Here is an 18,868-nt window from a genome sequence, read left to right as displayed (position 1 = left end):
TCCAATCCCTGCTCTGTAGTCCCATTGCAGCATTACCTCAATTCTGTTGAACTCATCAAAGCAGGCCCATGCTCCGGCCTGGGTCAGTCCCTTGAAGAACTTCCCCATGGCTTTGTAATCCAGACCATCTGAGCAGTTGAAGACCACACACTAGAGAAGGAGAATGTGGGCACCATTAGGGGTGGGTTCCCTCATATTTGAATTACCTGCACCATAAAACACAGGTGTGGCTCTTCTCTTCCTATTCCACTGTAGGAGCTGGGGCCCAACTCTGCCTCTCTCACCCTTAACCATCTTGAACTTAATGCCCACTCCCCTGATAGGAGTCTAGACAGGGATGACAAGAGAGGGTGAGAACAGACAGCATCTCCCTACCTGCTTGGCCAAAGCTTTGGCCAGATCTTTTGTGGTTTCTGTCTTTCCTGTACCAGCTGGTCCCTCCGGAGCTCCCCCAAGGTTCAGCTTCAAAGCCCCCATCAGTGTCCTAAGGGAAGAAAACAAGAATTCGGTGCCCAAGTCCTAAGACACAGGGAAGAAAGACTTTTGCTTTATTTTGTTTTGACTCCTACAAATAGCTTTAAATTTTTTCCCTGATTATATGACCAGGATATCATCATTGTAAAAAATTCTGCTTTACTCAGTACTTTAATCTTAGAGCCTGGTGCATGGGTGGCACCCATAAAAACTTGTTTTAATGAATGATTGAATGGATAAATGAATACATACATAAATGAATCAAATAAAGGTAAAAAATCTTCATAAACTCCACACATGAAAGATCACCAGTTCTAATGGAGTGGTAAAAATAAATCTATTTCTCCCACTGGATTATGAACTCTTGACTTTGGGACCTGTATTTGATTCAGTTTGATACAGTAGGGGCAAAATAAATATTAGAAATTAATGACGTGTTAAGTGTGGCGCTACAGTCCATTGTATGGGCCTCTATAGTTTCAGTTAACACACCATCTTATAATCATCTATCTCTCTCCCCTGACCCCATTAGATTGAGGGTTTCTTGAGGTCATGCATGGGGCACAGGAGACTTTAAGAAATGACTAGTGAATAATGAAACGAATGAAGAACAAAAATCACAGAACACAGAAAACAGGTGTTTGAGGACTTTCAAAGGACAAAATACTCAGGAATTGTCTTTTTAATTAAAAAAATTCCACTTTAATGAATATACAAAATCAAGAAAATCTAAACATCACAAAGTTGACACATTCACAAAGTTCACATTTCTAGTGTTATGAATACCAAGGAAAGTGGAAAAGCACTTTGCTGAGCACAGAATGACTACGTCTCTCCGTCAGACTGGCTGGCTGAGCTTGGAGACTCCTTGCCTGAGTCCTTCACCTGGCCCCTTTTGATTCTTTCGTCTATGGGATCTCCAGGCACCATCTTGATTCCTGCCACTGGAGAGCTTTCTACTTAAATACTGTGGCATTTTTTAAAAAAAAGTTCATTTATTTTGAGAGAGAGAGAGAGAGAGAGCGAGCACAAGCAGGGGAGGGGCAGAGAGAGAGAGAAAGAGAGAGAGAGAGAGAGAGAGAGAGAGAGAACCCCAAGCAGGCTCTGCATTGTCAGTGCAGAGTCCGATATAGGGCTCCACCCCATGAACTCTGAGATCATGATCTGAGCTGAAATCAAGAGTCGACGCTCAACTGACTGAGTCACCCAGGCACCCCAGTACTGGGGCATTTTTAAGGACAGGCATCAACATTCTGCTTGTTGGTTTGGCCACATTAATTTGCATTAGGATTCCTACTGGGTTCTCATTTCTGGCCTAAGGGCTAATTTCCACGCCTGTTGTGGGACCATGATAATTAAGGACAAAATTCTACAATCTGAGTATCTGAAATGTAGAGGGTAAAGGTTACAAACTCAAGATGCTCCACACCTTCTTCCCCAGAAGGTTTTCCTTCTGGCATTCTATTCACCCTTCAGGTCTTGGGGGAGGCCCAGAGGTTACCTGTAGCAGCGGTCGGTGAGGGGTGTAATCACCAGCCGGGGGGAGTTCCCCAAGTACTCATAGCCATATAAGATTTCTGTGGTGATCATCTGCACCTGTACATCCTTTGAATCCCAGTAGTAACGCAGCTGGGAGATCCACTGGAAATCATTTAGATCACAAATATTATCCTCAGATAACTTGGCCACCACGTCGCGAGCTATTGGAACAGATGCAGATGTGGAAACACACAAATGCAGAGCCATCAGCATACTCATATGTTCAGAGACTGCTCAGGATGTCAGGACATTATCCAGGCCACCCTTCACTATCCAAACAGTTTCAGGCTCAACTAGCTTCCCTGCCCACTCCTAACCTACAGGCAGCAAGATCTTTCAGAAGCTGGACTTTGCTTCTCCCAAGAAGCCTGGCAGAGAACATGTTACATTGTCTTCTCTCAGACAGTACAGCAGAGGCATTAAAAGTGTGTACTCTGAAGTCAGACTGCCTGGATCCAAATTCCGGTTCTGCCATTAACTAGCTACGTGACTTTGAGCAGGTTACTCAACCTCTCTCTTGAGTTGCATAATCTGTAAAATGGGGATAACATAGTACCCACCTTCTAGGGTTATTAGAAGGTTATTAGGAGGATTAACTGTATATACAGTTTACCTTTGAACAACGTAGGGGTTGGGGTGCCTAATCACTGTAGAGTCAAAAATTTGCTTATAACTTTCAACTCCCTTCGAACCTAATTACTAGTAGTCTACTCTTAGACTGGAAACCTTACAGATAACAAGTGGCCAATTAACACATATTTTGCAAGTTATATGTATCATATACTGTATTCTCACAATAAAGTAAGCTAGAGAAAATATTATGAAAGTCATGAAGAGACAATACATTTACAGTACTGTATTGTACTTATTGAAAAAATTTGCTTCTACGTGGACCTGTGCAGTTCAAACCCAGGTTGGTCACAGGCCAACTGTATACACAGACATGTATATACACACATACGTACACAAACATGTGTACATATATAAATATATATCCACATATATATGCAGATACAGATAGATGAAAGAAAGAAAAAAGGAAAGATTATATAAATACTAGCTATTGTTATTGTTCCTAAATTCTGGGGGGACTGACCCAGAGAGATTTGCAATATGTAGTTACCCCAAATGCTGTCAAATCCCCAATATGGTCCTTTTGACCCTGTTCCAGGCTTCTAGGATATCCTAGGAGAATACAGTCAGCTTGGCCTGATGCAGTTGGCAAGGGAAGGGGTCCCCAGAACCCATGGTTACATATAGTCTTTCCATCTCGGGGCCTGAGAAAACAGATGGGAGATATACTTCTGGGTGTCCTTCTTTCTCTCATAGGATTATGAGCCTAATTTAATTTTCTCACAGTTATGGGAGCCCTGAAGTTGAAGAATAAATAAAGGTTTATGAGAATCATTAGTTATTTTTTATGGAATGCTTGGATGAGAGCTATTGAGATCTCATAACTAGGACAGTAGCCTGAATTTAGTATCCCAGAAACATAACTTTGCAAAGGGATGCTTCTGTTAGTCTACTGCCCCTCTGTGAAGAGAAGTCTTCTTCATGACAGTAAAATCCAAAACCCTCCGGAGAAGAGTCCTTGAAGATTACACCAATAGCTCTTCCGTTCTTCCTGAGGAATGTAATTCCCCTCCAGGTTCTTCAGAGAAACCACAGAGTAGTAGCAGGAGTAGGGGTCTCCATGAGGGATCCAAGAGGAAGATGACTCTCAAGGGACTGAGTATGGGGAATGCCTGCATGATGCAGCATGTGTGTGTGTGTGTGCGCGCGCGCACGTGTGCGTGCCTGAGTGTGTATGTGCAAATGTGTGAACACAACCATTCTGGGGAACCCTGGGTGGTAACCACACATGCACTTCTTACTCCTACTAGATGAAGTTCACATTCTCCCTTCTCTCTCCCTGATTTCATGCTTGTCTATCCAAGCAAAATTAGATAGAAATGAGCATCAATCTTAAGGAGAACAAGATGCCACAAAATGCCAGGAGGCAGCTGGGTGTATGAACAAGAGAGACACTGTTTCCAGGCAACCAGCTAGTCCAGCCCTAGTTTCCTTGGTGGTGATGGAGTGAGGGTGAGGGGGTGGTTTGTTTTATATAAGGGCCCCAGTTCTTCCTCCTCCTCCTCTCCTTTTTTTTAAAAAAATTTATTTTTTATTTTTTTAAATTTACATCCAAATTAGTTAGTATATAATGCAACAATGATTTCAGGAGTAGATTCCTTAGTGCCCCTTACCCATTTAGCCCATCCCCCCTCCTACAACCCCTCCAGTAACCCTCAGTTTGTTCTCCATATTTATGAGTCTCTTCTGTTTCGTCCCCCTCCCTGTTTTTATATTATTTTTGTTTCCCTTCCCTTATGTTCATCCGTTTTGTCTCTTAAAGTCCTCATATGAGTGAAGTCATATGATTTTTGTCTTTCTCTGACTAATTTCACTTAGCATAATACCCTCCAGTTCCATCCACATAGTTGCAAATGGCAAGATTTCATTCTTTTTGATTGCCGAGTAATACTCCATTGTGCATATATATACCACATCTTCTTTAACCATTCATCCGTCGATGGACATTTGGGCTCTTTCCATACTTTGGCTATTGTTGATAGTGCTGCTATAAACATGGGGATGCATGTGTCCCTTTGAAACAGCATACCTGTATCCCATGGATAAATGCCTAGTAATGCAATTGCTGGGTTGTAGGGTAGTTCTTAGTTTTTTGAGGAACCTCCACACTGTTTTCCAGAGTGGCTGCACCAGCTTGCATTCCCATTTTTTTTAAAGGAATTGCCGGAAGGCATTATGTCTCACCCGTTCTCTCCCTGCATACACTGCCCATTTCCAGTCTCTTGGGTTTGGAATCAGACAAAGAATTACCATTAAATCAATGACATCAAATTACAAAACAGCTTCTGCTACTTAGTAGCTGTATTCCTCTCTGGTGAGTTATTTAACCCTCTAAGCCTCAGGTTCTTAATTTGTTAAGTGTGTATAAAAACAAGATAATGTATGTCAAGCACTGACCACAAAGCCTCGTACCTGGTGGGTATTCAAAAATATTAGCTATGGTCAGCCTCAAGAAAATGTTCCAAGTTGGTGAATCTTAGAAATGGCTTTGGCCATCATGGTCTCAGTGAGAGGGCCCTGCTTAGGGGTTCCCTGGAAATAAGGGTGGGGATGGGAGAGAAAAGGAGGTGGAGATTCACAGAAGCCTTGACTTCTTACTCCCTCACCTTACTTACAGTTAGAGAAGCCTCTCCCCAACAGGAAAGGAGACCCTGAATCACTCCATCCAGGAGAATGGAGAGCAGCAAGCCTGGTTGCTATTCCTAGACAGTCAGAAATGCTAGAGAAGCCTCCTTGCTCACCGTGGACATCGATGACCGTGAGGGCCCCGAGGGTGAGTCGAGCCCCACTGCTTAGCTTCCCTCGAACCAGCTGGACAATCTGTGCGATCTGATTGTTGCTCTTTTTCAGAAAATCCTGGCAGGGGCACAGGAGGGGACATCTGGTTAAACTGGATTCTTCTCTGTAATCCCCTCTTGGGGAATGGCACCATCCACCAGCCCATGGCCCAAGCCATCCCTCCAGCAACCTTTCCCTCACTCTCTTCATTAACCTCAAGACAAATTTCAAATGTATTATGCTAACTGAAAGAAGTCAAATTGGAAAGGCCAGATATCTTGATTTTATTGTTATGATACTGTGGAAAAGACAAAATACAGGAGCAGGCAACAGCTTGGTAGTTGCCAGAGGTGTGGAACAGGGGAAGGGATTGCTACAAAGGGAGTGAGGGAACTTTGGGGGGCATGCAACTGTTCTATATCTTGATTGTGATGGTGGTTACATGAATGTATGTATGTGTCGAAACTCAGAACTGTACACTAAAAAGGGTGAATTTTACTGTATATAAATTATGCAGTAAATCAGAATTTTAAAAAATGGAAACTTTTTCAGATTAAAGGAGACACAGGAGATGTGAAAAGTAAATGTATGTAAACCATGATCCTGGAACAGATTAGATAAGAATGTATCTTGCATCAATGTTGGTTTCCTGATTTGGATAATTATAATCATATTGTGGCTATTTAAGATGTTAATTTTGGGTGAAACAGGATATGAGAACTCTTTGCATTATTTTTGCAACATTATTTGTGAGTCTGACATTACTTCAAAATAAAGAGTTAAAAAATACAAATACATTTTAAAGAGGAAAAAAAGTGAGACCACCTTAGGTTCATAGCTCACCTTCCCCACTTCCTAGCTATGCAGTTCTGGGCAAAATAGAGTAACCTGCTGAGTCTTAGTCTCCTGTTCTGCCGAGTCTAGATAATTTCAGCTATCTCTTGGAGCTGTTTTGAAGATTAAATGAAATGGCGAAGCACTTGGCACAGTGTGAATAAAGCATCCAGTAAATACTGATGGTTTTTATTATTATTAATAAGGTACCTGACACATAGCCAAAAAAAAAAAAAAAAAAGCCTTTTCAATGCCTCCCCATTGCCCTTGCTGTGAGTCTGGAAAACTCTTGGTGATGCATCTTTTTTTTTTTTTTTTTTAAGATTTTATTTTTAAGTAATCTCTACACCCAGTGTGGGGCTCAAACTCACAACCCCAAGATCAAGAGTCCCATGCTCTGCCAACTGAGCCAGTCAGGCACCCCTCCCCACATCTTTCTTAACCACACTCATTCCACAGCTATTCTGGACCAAAGTGCCTTCAGTTGCTGGAATGCACCACATTTTTCATCTTCAGACTTTTGCACATTGTGGTTTCTCTCTCTCTCTCTCTCGAACACTCTTTCTCCTGTTTTTTGCTTGGCTAATCCCTGCTTATATTTTAGGTCTCCTCTTAGGCACCATTTTCCTGGGAAATCATCTCTAATCCTAACCTCTCTCTTCTCTCCTTCCTTTCCATGCTTCTTGAATCCCTAAGCTTTCTTTATCACACTCCTACTGAAGAGACTTTTTATCTCCCCCACTAGACTGTAAATTCATGAGGACAGGGACCATGTCGCTCTGATTCACTTCTAATTCCCTTTGCCTAGTAGCATCATTTCAGCACAGGGCAGATGTAAAGCAAATATTTATTAAAGGAATACTGGATGGATGGATGGATGGATGGATGGATGGATGGATGGATGCATGGATGGTGATTCTGTACCAACATTTGCTCCCTTTAAGACACTGAGCCACATCATTCAACACACAGGTACTCTATGGCACTGATGTGTGATGGGAAGCAGGCTCTCCTTTTACAGGTAGGAAAACTGGGGCACAGAGATGCAGTCACAAAAATCATAATTTTTTAGTGCTTCAAAAGTGTGAAATGAAATACATGAAAGCAGTCGGCAAGTGTAAAGTATATTTGTAGGAATTATCAACATGGAATCTGGTTAAATACTAATGCTGGTTAAATACTAATGTTCTAATTTTAAGGTATAAAACAAAGTATAATAAACTAAAATATTTTCTTGTCTGCAGCCAGTCATCTACAGGGGGAATAACAGAAGGTCTAATGGAATAAACATGGGAAAGTATGTTTATGGTAAAAAGGTTGGGAATGGAGTTACAATTCATTTGTTCAGCAAATATTTAGCACCTACTATGTGCTCAGCACTGCAGTAACCCCTGAAGATATAATAGCAAGCAAAACAGACATAGCCTCTGCCCTGTGGGATTCATAGCCTGGTCTGTAGCAGTGACTCATTTGCTAGTATTTCATTTAACTCTCCCACAGAAGAGTATGATGTTGTACTACAATGTGGTGCACTGTGGTGCATTGTAGAGGCAAGGAGACCAAGACTTAGATTAAATAACTTGCCCATGGTCACACAGCTAACAAGGGAAAGTACAAGATATGAACCCAAGTCCATCCAGATCTTTTTTTTTTTTTAATTTTTATTTAGAGAGAGAGAGAAAGAGAGAGAAAATGTATATACATATGGTGGGGGCGGGGGGGGTGGGTGGGGAAGGACAGAGAGAGAGAGAATCCCAAGCAGGCTCTGTGCTCTCAGCGCAGAGTCCAACATGGGGCTCAAAGCCATGAACCATGACCTCAGCCGAAATTAAGAGTTGGACGCTTAACCGACTAACCCACCCAGGCACCCCCCAAGTCCATCCAGGTCTTGAACTCTCAAGCATTGGCCTCCACGGAAGGAGTTAACTGGAAATATGCATGTCTGGATCTGAGGACAAGGAGGACTTCAACATTCTTCGTCTTAAAAGAAAGCTGAATGAAGAGTTGTAGGTGGGTTTGTGTTGAACTGCAGGTGGCAAGAAGTGGTAATGGTAAAGGAGGAGGGGAAAACAGGACCAGGTGGTATTTGGGCCCAGGAAGAAGATAAGAGGTCTCTGTTGATAGAAATTTTGCCAAGCTCACCCCTGGAAGTGAAGACTGATAAAAATTTAGTATATTACAGCCTAGTATTTCTACCTGGGAAGGATCATGAGAGGTGTTACACTAGAGAACTCCAGGACAGCCTCAATTCCAAATCCATCCCACCATCCCCATGAAAACCCTGGCTTTCCCAATGTCAGAGTTGGATGCTATGATTTTTTCTTGTTGTTGTTCAGAAAATAGGGCTATTTTAAGTATATGTCATTCAAATCTTAATCGAGCTTGAATCTCCTCTACAAGCTTCATGACAGGCTCACTTACCGGTAGGGTCTTTTCGATCAGGGCTTGGGACACCTCCTTGGTCCAAAAGATGGAAGAGACACAGATAACCACCTGGCCAGGCCACTGCAAGACCCACTGATTACGAGGGACCTGGAAAGGTGTGTGTGGGGGCAGGTGGCAGGGTCAGTTCATCTTGTGTGACTTAAATCAGTGTCTGAAAAACATCCCCCACCACCTTACCCCCTCAAGAAATACAAAATCCTCCTCCACCCTCAGAAGCTACTAGGCTTGACATCTCTGGGATTACTGATTTATGTCTTCCTCACTGAATTTTATGAAAAAGAAAAAAAAATCATCAGCAAGCTCAACTCGTTTTTTTTTTCTTAAGTTCCCAATCCAAGAATTTTACAGTTATAATCAAGGTGCTGTTTAGTGAGTTTTCATACCCATTCTTTTTGATGTCTATATAATATTGTAGTGCTGTGCCAGGTTCCTTAGCCATGCCCAGCAACTCCTCAAACTTGTTTTTAAACTATAGATTTTACAAACTAAGACCAGAGGGCTGAATCTGGCCTTGCTTCTGTTTCTGAACATAAAGTTTTATTGTAACACAGCCATACCCATTGTTTACCTATCATCCAAGGCTGTTTTTTTGTGGCCCACAAAGCTGAAGACACTATAAAAACATTTACATTGCAGAAAATGTTTGCTGACTCTTGCTATATATATATATATACACGCAATTGCATGAAATATTTCATACTGGTAGCCATTTTTCCTTAATTTTTTAATTTAAAATAAATTGCAGGACAAAGGATAGGCCTTTCATTTACAATGTACTACTACCAAGAGGGACAGCAGGGTCAGTACCCTGTACTTTAGTGGGAAGGTATTAACTGAATATTCTTTTGTTTGATGGAAAGGGTCATGGGGGTGGGGCCCTGAAAAGTAAGGCAAAAAAGGCACCCAAATCAAGGAGCACAAAGACCTGATCTGCCTACACTTAGCCTTGCTAGGAGCTGGCTGAAGAGTGATTGCCACCAGCTCTTTTTCTTTTGGCTTTCTTCGGTCATACCTTCTTTCCCTAAAATTTTGGGAGTTTAATGAGTTGTACTGTTTAGGGCTTGTGTAATGGAACCTAAAAGCCTGGAAGGGAAAATGCTTAATTGGAAGGGGCTCTAAAAAAACCTCCTACCATCAATTAATTTCACAGAAAGGACTTGGCAGGGAGCAGCCAGAGGGTTAAAGCTAACCATGTTGTCTTGTCCCAGCTGCTTCTATTTCATCGGAAATATGTACATCACCCCAAGATTCACAGGGAAAGAAGAGAGGGCACAGAGGGGTCAGGTGTTACCCAACAGGATTAGCGTGGGTTTTGGTAGAATACAGAGGGGTGGTTATAACTGATCCATTTAACCCAGAGTTGTGGTTGCTGTACCAACACCCTGGCATGTATATCCCAATTCTCATTTACCTGGACATATGCTTCGATCCCAAGTCTAATAACTTCCTGCATACTGGCAAGCATCATCTGCTCCACCTGCTGGAGCCACTTTTCCACCATGCCCTGTGGGGCAAGACAAAAAAGGAGCAAGCTAGCCAAGCCCAGAGGGACACATCATGGGCAGAACCCAAGCTCTCTCTGGACCAAGGCTGGAGGGAGGCCAAAGGTCTGACACCCCTTCAAGCCAATATTCTCTAATCATATGTTTTATATTTATTTACTTATTTATATTTTTTCATTCTAGGAAGTATGTGTCACGTAAAAGGGGAAATGGGGGATTCTTGACACACATTTCACGTAATTTTCTGAAACAGACAACTTCTCAGGAAGCAAATGACACATTTATGTTTCAGTTCATAAAATAATTGCTCATTTCTAATGAGCAGTTCTAATTCTTGCCTTATTCCAGTGGTTCCCAAACTTTGTCGTGCACTGGAATGATTTGGAGATTCTTAAAAAATATGGATACCTGACTTCCACTCCCAGCTGTTTCAATTTGTTATGGGATGCAACCTGGGCATTTGAATTTTATTTAAAGCTCTACAGGTAATTCAAATATGCATCAAATTATTCAGTTTTAGAATTTCAGGTAACTTCAGGCACCTGTGAGCTAGCTGGTGTCTATTTGGTAATGTGATTCCTGGTTATTACAACTTATATGTGTGGCTGGCAAAAATGGTTAACAAAGCAAAGCCAAGAGTGCTTGTCTACTTCTAGTTGATGGTGCCATCATGTTCAGCAGAAGAGGGAGTAATTTCCATCTTACTCATTATATAAGGACACTTGTATCAAAACCTGAGTAAAATGGCATTGATTCCATAATGTTTTATTGACCTTTAAAAACACCTGCCCCAGAAAGCTGTCTGACTAGATCACTTTTAATCGGGGTTTGATCATGGAGATCTGAACAGCATCGGCTGTTGGGTCTGATGCCTGTTAGTGCCTCCACATGAAGTTTGGTTGAAATCCTTCCATAAATTTAGTGTGTCACTTGGATTGCAGTAAAACCCTCATCTTAGAGATGGGCAAATGGAGACTCAGAAAGATTAAGCAATTTCCCAAAGTCGCCTAGTCCTTAAGCTGTGGAACTCAGGTATTCCACACCCCGGCAGTACTCGGCAGGAACTCGAGTCCAAGTGCTTAACCTATCAATATGCTCACTGCTTCTCTCTGTATTGCTCTGTTATGGAGAAAAGAATGAAAATGAGTAAGAGGAGAGTTACTTTGGCTTGAGCTGGGTAGATTTTCTGTTTGAATGGAATGGTTTCTTTTTCTGAGCTTATCATGCCTACAATCTCCAGGCTGTCTGTAAACTCTAGCTTGGCAATTCCTTCGAAGCACTTCTTCAAGTGTGGCTGCACGCGGAGGGGGTCCTTGGTCTCTGACAAGATCTCCAGCAGCTCATCGTTTGACAGAAAGAAGAACCTATTTTAAAGCAAAAGAAGATGGCAACTGGAATCTCTTTTGAGAACCTCTTTTCCCAAGAAGGTGATACTCCCCAACAAATAGATGACACCCGTGAACACCAGATATATTCTAGAGTCTTCTGTAAAGCATAGAGGGTGGAGACAGTTTTGACTCAGAGCAAGACAAAGGATGAAAGCTGGTATATGTGAGTTTAATATGGCTTGGGGGCAGGGTGCCACCTTTTGGAGGAAACTTGGATACAGCAATGGTTCTCAACTTTGCACTCTAGAATCACCTGTGGAGCTTAAAAAAACCTCCAATGCTAAGGTTCCACTGCCTTGAGAGTCTAATACAAGTGACTTGGGTTAGGTCTAGGGATCTATAGTTTTAAAATCCAAGGTGATTCTAATATACAATCAGTACAGAACCATTATTAGAAGGAGAGAGAAGACTTCCTTGTCTTTCCTTATCTCCAGGTATGACAGAAAATGTTACCAGTGTGAAATAAGAAGTACATTATTGACCTATCTGATGTGGAGAACAAAGGCAAAAGGAAATGTAGATAAAATTAGATTTCCTTACAACTTGCAGTCCATTGCCAAATACTTAAGACAGGCAGAGTATGACATTCCTCCAGGAACTCACAACTGTCTTAATGTTAATACTTTTCTAGAGGCAAAGGCAACCTTCACTTGACAATAGCCAGACCTCCAGGATCCTGTTAAGTCTTCTTTAACATATGAAAATCCTTTTGGAAACTTCATTTGTCTCTACTCACCTCCCCTCTCCCAGCTCCAAAGTATATAATCAATTGCTCCTCCCAATTCCAGTGCAGCTCTCACTGCCCATGGGTCCTGTCCCTGTGCTTGCTTGCTTTCTTTCTTTCTTTCTTTCTTTCTTTCTTTCTTTCTTTCTTTCTTTCTCTTAGAGAGAGTGAGTGGGGGAGGGGAGGGAAAAGGGAGAGGTGGGGAAAGGGAGAGGGAGGGAGGGAGGGAGGGAGGGAGGGAGAGAGAGAGAGAGAGAGAGAGAGAGAGAGAGAGAGAGAGAGCAGGCTCCACACTCAGTGCAAAGGCCAATGTAGAGCTCCATCCCATTACCCTGGGATTATGACCTGAGCTGAAATCAAGAACCAGACACTCAACCCACTGAGCCACCCAGGGGCTCCTCCATGCTTTAATAAAACCACATTTTTTGCACTTGAAACATCTCAAAAATTCTTTCTTGACTGTTCACTCCCAGACCACACATCACATCACTATCTATATGGAGAGGACTTTACTTCATGTTTTAAGTTAGAAGATGGTAGAATCATTGTCTTGCTCAGGCCCTTAAGTCACCAACCACAAACTTTTAGCAAATGTTCAATAGACAAACCTCTATTTTACAGACAATCTGTAACCATCAACCTGAAAAGTCCCATAATTGATGGACCATATATTATAATCTTCACTGTGTATGGTCATGATATTTATGGCCATGATATTTATGGTTCCTCTTTACAAGAGGTCGAATCTATTTTTACATGTCTCAAACTTGGCCGGGCTCTATGTCCTGCTTTGGCCTACAGACTATAGCAAACATGCATTTGTGCAAGTTCCAAGCCTAGACATTAAGAAGCCTTACAGCTTCCACTCTTGGCTGGCCTTGGGAACCCTGCGACCACCACCATGTAAATAAATTCAGGCTAGCTTTCTGGAGGATGAAAGACATGTGGCCCAACTATCCTGGCTGCTCCAGCCAAAAGGAACCCAACCACTAGACAAGTCATTGAGGCTATCAATTGCCAGCTGACCAGGCACATAAATGAGCCCTGATGAGACCAGAAGAGCCACCCTGCTGATTCCAGCCCTATTTGCAAGTCCACAGGATTATGAGCTAGATAAACAGTTGCTGTGTTAAGCTTCTAAGTTATGGGGAGGTTTGTTATGATGCAAAGCAAACTAATGTATTATAGCTGCAATGTTGAGCAGATAGGAAGAGCGCAATAATTATTTGTTGGCTGACTAACATACCAATATCTAATGAGGATATCAATTTCTCTCACTGCCAAGGGAAATTAACACAGGTGATCTCTATGGACTCATCAAGTGTGACAATGAGTAAGGCTCAAAGGCCATAATAGTAATAATTAAATTACTTGGATAACTTAACATAAAATCATTATTTAGCACTCCATATTTTCAAGACAAAATTAATTTCAAATATGTGAAATTATTCATTAACATTTTCAAAGTGTTTTCTGAGAGTGCATGACTTTATAAAAATGCATAAGGAAACTGAGATATTCGTGGTGAGAGACAGAGAGAGAGAGAAAGGGAAAGAGGGAGGGAGAGAGAGAGAGAGAATAGAGTGTGCGTGTGTGTGTGTGTGTGTCTGTGTGTGTGTGTGTGTGTAATTTAGGGAGAAAAGCAGTCTCAGAGAGATTAAATAACAGGGTATCTTATACAGACTGCCTGGATTGAATTCTAGCTTGTCCATTTACCAGTCTTGTGTCTTCTGGCAAGTTACTGTTTCCTTATTTGTAAAAGGAAATAATAATAATGCTTCCAACTTCATAGGACTATTGTGAGTTTAAATAAGTTAATACATGTAAGGCACCTAGAGAAGTGTCCTGGTATATGGTAAATGCTGTGTTAGTGTTGGCTATTGCTCATATTTTTATAAGGAATAACAGGACAGGGTATAGGACTAAAAGCCCAAATCTCAGGGGTTTCCTCTTCCTAAGTTTTGTGCTTCCAAGTTCAGGTTCCTTCCATGATTTGTGCTGTATTTGTGTTGTCCAAAACTGAAGCCATTAGCTGTATGTGGCTATCTACATTGCAAAATTAATATTAAATACATTAAAAATTCACTTTCTCAGGCACCCTAGCCACATTTAAAGTGCTATATAGCTACATGCACCTAATGGCTACTGTATTGGACAGCACAAATACAGAACATTCCTATCATTGTAGGAAGTTCTATCACACAATGCTGCACTACATAGACACAAGGACATTTGTAAATCCTAAACAAACCATTTTTAAAAAATTTCTGGTGGAGGGGTACCTGGCTGGCTCAGTCAGTAGAGAATATGACTCTTGATCTCAGGGTCATGAGTTCAAGCTCCACACTGGGCATGGAGCTTACTTAAAAAAATTTTTTTTCAAGTTTGTGGTGGAAAGCAGGAAACTAATTTTTTCTCCATACAAGGGAACACAAAAATTTACTTTTCCTAAAAGCAAATTTGGATCAAACCAACATCCCAATTCAAATCAAATGACATGGATAGATATTAGCAGCGAGAATCCTCTTTCTGAAACCAACCCTCTAAAATGACTTTGACTTTTACGCAGAAGCAAAAATATAAATATTTAACAAGAGTCAAATATTTAAAAACATACCTACCAGAAACTGCAAAATGTGATGTCAAAAAACATTTAACTGTTTAGATGGCTAAATGCTTTACATGCATTATCTCCTTGCTCTGCACAAATATATGAGGTAGGAGCCATTATTATATTTCTATTTTACAGTGAAGAACCTGAGGCTCAGGTAGATTTGCTAAAAGTCTCAAGATTAATAAGTGGAAAAGCTGGGACTCAAACAGAGATCTGTTTAACTCCCAAGTCTAGGCTCTTAATCAGGACTACTATATCCCTTCAACTAGGTATTTGACCATGATTTGGTTCCTACTGGTGTCCATTCAACCTCACTCTAAGCAATGACCAGAAAGACATGCCCTACTTCTGAAAGCTGTCTTGTGGGGAATGGAAAACCAGGAAAAAACTATGAAAAAGATTGGTAGAAGCCAACCCTCAGGATGAAAAATGTAATTCTAACTATACATGGGTCAAAAAGGTAACTCCAAACAAAAGAATAGTACTGAATACCTGGGGAAAAACAGTCTCTTCTTCTCCAAGTAATCATTCAGCCCCTTCTGGATGTCCTCTAAGAGGAGGTTGGCTTCCTGAAGCCTCTCAGCCATCCGTGGCTGGTCTGCTGCCACCAGAACCCTGGTATCTTTCACCTAGGTTCCATAAAAAAATGAGAATCACCACGGGGTTCCTAGATTCTGAGACTGATCATTGAGTATATGACCAAGCCCATCAATTGATGACTTCCCTGCCCAGCTAACTGCCTCCTAATCCCACAAGGGTGAATGCTCATACAACATGATCCTCTTCCTCTAGACATGGTCGACTCCTCCTTCTATAAAAACCTTCCAGGGCTCCTGGGTGGCTCATTGGTTAAGTGTTCAACTTTGGTTCAGGTCATGATCTCATGGTTCATGGGTATGAGTCTCGCGTCTGGCTCTGTGCTGACAGCCTGGAGCCTAGAGACTGCTTTGGACTCTGTGTCTCCCTCTCTCTCTGCCCCTCCCCTGCTTGCGTGCTCTCTCTCTCTCAAAATTAAACATTAAAAAATTAAAAAAAAAATAAACTTTCCATTTTGTACAACTCCTTTGAGCATCCTATTATTTGTTAGATGGGATAGTGCCCAATTTATGAATTCTTTAAAAAAGCCAATTTGATCTTTAAAATTTATTCAGTGGAACTTTTGTTACTGAACACTTGCAACTGAAGAATCTGAACTAATATGGAGTTGGAGGAAGCAGGATATCATGAAAACTGGCTCCACTGGTTGGGCAATATAAATTCCCACTAACACAGATAAATATTCTTGAGATAAATTCTTTATAAGTGAGCCCCAATTTGAGTACACTTGACTTCAAAAAGGAAAAAGATATCATCTCTTAATGGATACCCCTGATTGCCCTGTATGCCCAGTGAACTCATCCTAAAAGGCTTGTTTCTGATGCTGCCCCCTTTGCAGCCTTTCTTGACACTCCCAGGCAACTAAACCACTCTTCTGTGTTCTAAAAGGTGTTTATATATACTTCTTTTATAGCTCTCTTATTTACCTCTGAGTCTCTCCTCACAAGACAGTGAATTTTATGAGGGCAGAAGTCATATACTAGTCATCTTCAAGTTGTTTTCTGACTGTTAATTCAATGCTGGGTATTGAATAAACATTTGTTAAATAACTAGGTAACTGAATATGGAGAATGATTTGAATTCTAAAATGATCCTCAATCTATAAAAGTTCTATTGCATTATCATGTGACACAGTCTTCTACCTCATTAGGAATGAGAACTAAATCATACAAACTACTAACAGTTGCCTCTAAGGAGGTAGGCTTTCAAAAGGCCTCCACTCTCTGTATTACATATTTCTACATTTGAATTTTTAGTAACAACTTTCAAAATTAGAAAAAAATTTAAAAAATATCAAATTTGAAAAAATCTAGTTTACTTATAAATTTCAAGGGACATGGCTACGATGTGCAGTGAGGAACATCTGTACAGCATCCCACATTCCTGATGGAGAGATGTGCTAGGGAGGAAAAACTCACCGCTTGGGACATGAGTGATTTCCAGTAACTATCAACGGTGGCAAATTTCCTGCCCTCTTCTGGCATCTGGGCTATGATGTCCTCTGAGCTGAAGATCGGTTCCAGGTACAGCCAGGTGGCTTGGCATTTCAACCAGGCCTCCAAAATTTCCTGCACACGAACCAGCTTTTCTTCCCATTTCTGTGAATTTAGCATTTCATATCTGAATCATTAACCTGCCACTCTGCAACACAGACCCATTGCCTGAACAAACTGGATGGATTCATTCATTCATTTGCTCATTCACTTGTTTAAGAAAGTACTTATTATTTGCCCCCAGTGTTCTGGTCATTAGGCAATGTGGATACAGCAATGAAAAAAACAAGAGTCCTTGCCTTCATGTAGTTTTCCCAATGGAATAATATTAATAGCAGCTATAATGCTCACTCTGTGACAAGCGATGGTCTGAGTGCTTTACATATATGAAACCAGTTTAATCCAACAGATTTATGAGGGAGATACTATTATAAATCTCACTTTACAGATGCAGAAATGGACATAGAACAGTTCAAGTAACTTTCCCAAGGTCACACAACAAGGTACAAAGCCAGAATTTGAACCCAGGCAGTCTGGCTCCAGAGTGGCCTTAGCTTATGCCACTTCCACAAACAATGAGGCAAGAAAGGAGCCTAAACCCCTACCCTTATGTAGTTTATATTCTAGATTACTCTAGCTCATAAAATACTTTACAAATGTATTTTTATTCAGTGCATTAAAATCATCTCATCTTCTCTTTTGGCAGACTACTGTAAAGGCTCAGAGTACCATATGCTTACTTGGATGGTTATTGCTTTCAGTCTTGAGTTATGTATTATTTCCAATCAGGAAAAAGTGAGCTTCTTTGTTAACTGAACTTAAAAATCTTCTCCCTCCTCCAGCAAACCCAGAGCTAATGAGACATCAAGAACCCTCAATCTCATTTCCTCTTACCCGGCATTCTGCTTCTATTGGTTTGATGAATGGGGAGCCACACATAGTCTGGGTCTTTATCACGTGATCATCAAGTAACAGCTGAATGTCATCAACCGCACACAAGATGCTTGTACCCTATGAATAAAGATTCCCCGACCGTTCAAAACCACAAGGCCCTCCCTCCCCGCCCCCCACTTTTCATGCTGATCTCCAAAGGCCCCACAGCTCAGATCTCCACCCAAGTGGGACAGAAATCTGTCTCACAGGGCATGGAATTTCTATTCTCTTCCTTGAAAGTGTTCTTAAAGACATTTATTTTCTACCTCCTTTGCAGAAATCAAACATGGTCCCAGCCCAGACCTACAACTAGTATCTGTTGGGGACTGGGTGGGGGAAGAGCATATTATTCTAGTCCCTTCTCTATGTTCCTACTTCCACTTGCTTTGCTGGTTCTCTCTCAGGTAGGATGAGCTGCTAATCTGACTGGTTGGACCTTGACCTGTGGTTCCCATACTGTGTGCCAAGGTACCCCTGGGTGCTGCAGCAAACTAGCAGCAATTAGTTGTGGTTATTTAAAAATGAAACACAAATGTTTTTTTCTTTCCATTTATATGGATTAAAAAAAACAGTTGTTGAAATGACACAAATACTTATTAAAGTTGTTTGAACCTTATTACTTCATAAACAAAGCTGTTAGGTGTTTCTTTCAGCCCGGGGAGGGGAACTATAAAAAAAAAAAAAAAAAGGTACCGAGACACAAAGGCGCCACACACAGAAAAAAGTTTGGGAATTTCTGCCTATACATTTACAGGGCCATATTTTACCAGGAGCTCAGGTTACTGTGCCTTGGAGGTCAGCCCCTGTGAATGGCACTCTTCTTCCTCCTGGGCCACTGTGGTGAGCAAGCTGATAAGGGTCTGCCCCTGTCTGGCAGGTCTGGCCTTTCTGGCTCTGTTTTCACTTCCTTCAAG

At 41.3% G+C, this 18,868-nt stretch overlaps 1 protein-coding gene across 4 annotated transcripts in view; it reads right to left on the bottom strand.

Moving 5' to 3' along the window:
- The window catches only part of DNAH3 (dynein axonemal heavy chain 3), a 168,937-nt gene that overhangs the window by 91,765 nt on the left and 58,304 nt on the right, over nucleotides 1–18,868 (bottom strand). For all 4 annotated transcript variants that reach the window (XM_007084114.3, XM_042971395.1, XM_042971393.1 and 1 more), the window contains 10 exons: nucleotides 17,916–18,032; nucleotides 16,947–17,126; nucleotides 15,424–15,560; nucleotides 11,368–11,569; nucleotides 10,115–10,207; nucleotides 8,680–8,790; nucleotides 5,388–5,502; nucleotides 1,976–2,174; nucleotides 376–484; nucleotides 37–150 (listed from right to left, as the gene is read on the bottom strand). In XM_007084114.3, the coding sequence (XP_007084176.2) occupies nucleotides 37–150; nucleotides 376–484; nucleotides 1,976–2,174; nucleotides 5,388–5,502; nucleotides 8,680–8,790; nucleotides 10,115–10,207; nucleotides 11,368–11,569; nucleotides 15,424–15,560; nucleotides 16,947–17,126; nucleotides 17,916–18,032 (1,377 nt within the window). The remainder of the gene's footprint in view (nucleotides 1–36; nucleotides 151–375; nucleotides 485–1,975; nucleotides 2,175–5,387; nucleotides 5,503–8,679; nucleotides 8,791–10,114; nucleotides 10,208–11,367; nucleotides 11,570–15,423; nucleotides 15,561–16,946; nucleotides 17,127–17,915; nucleotides 18,033–18,868) is intronic.

This window comes from Panthera tigris, chromosome E3 (genome assembly GCF_018350195.1).
Source record: "Panthera tigris isolate Pti1 chromosome E3, P.tigris_Pti1_mat1.1, whole genome shotgun sequence".
NCBI classification, from domain to species: Eukaryota; Metazoa; Chordata; class Mammalia; order Carnivora; family Felidae; genus Panthera; species Panthera tigris.
This window is presented reverse-complemented; position numbering and strand designations above follow the sequence as displayed.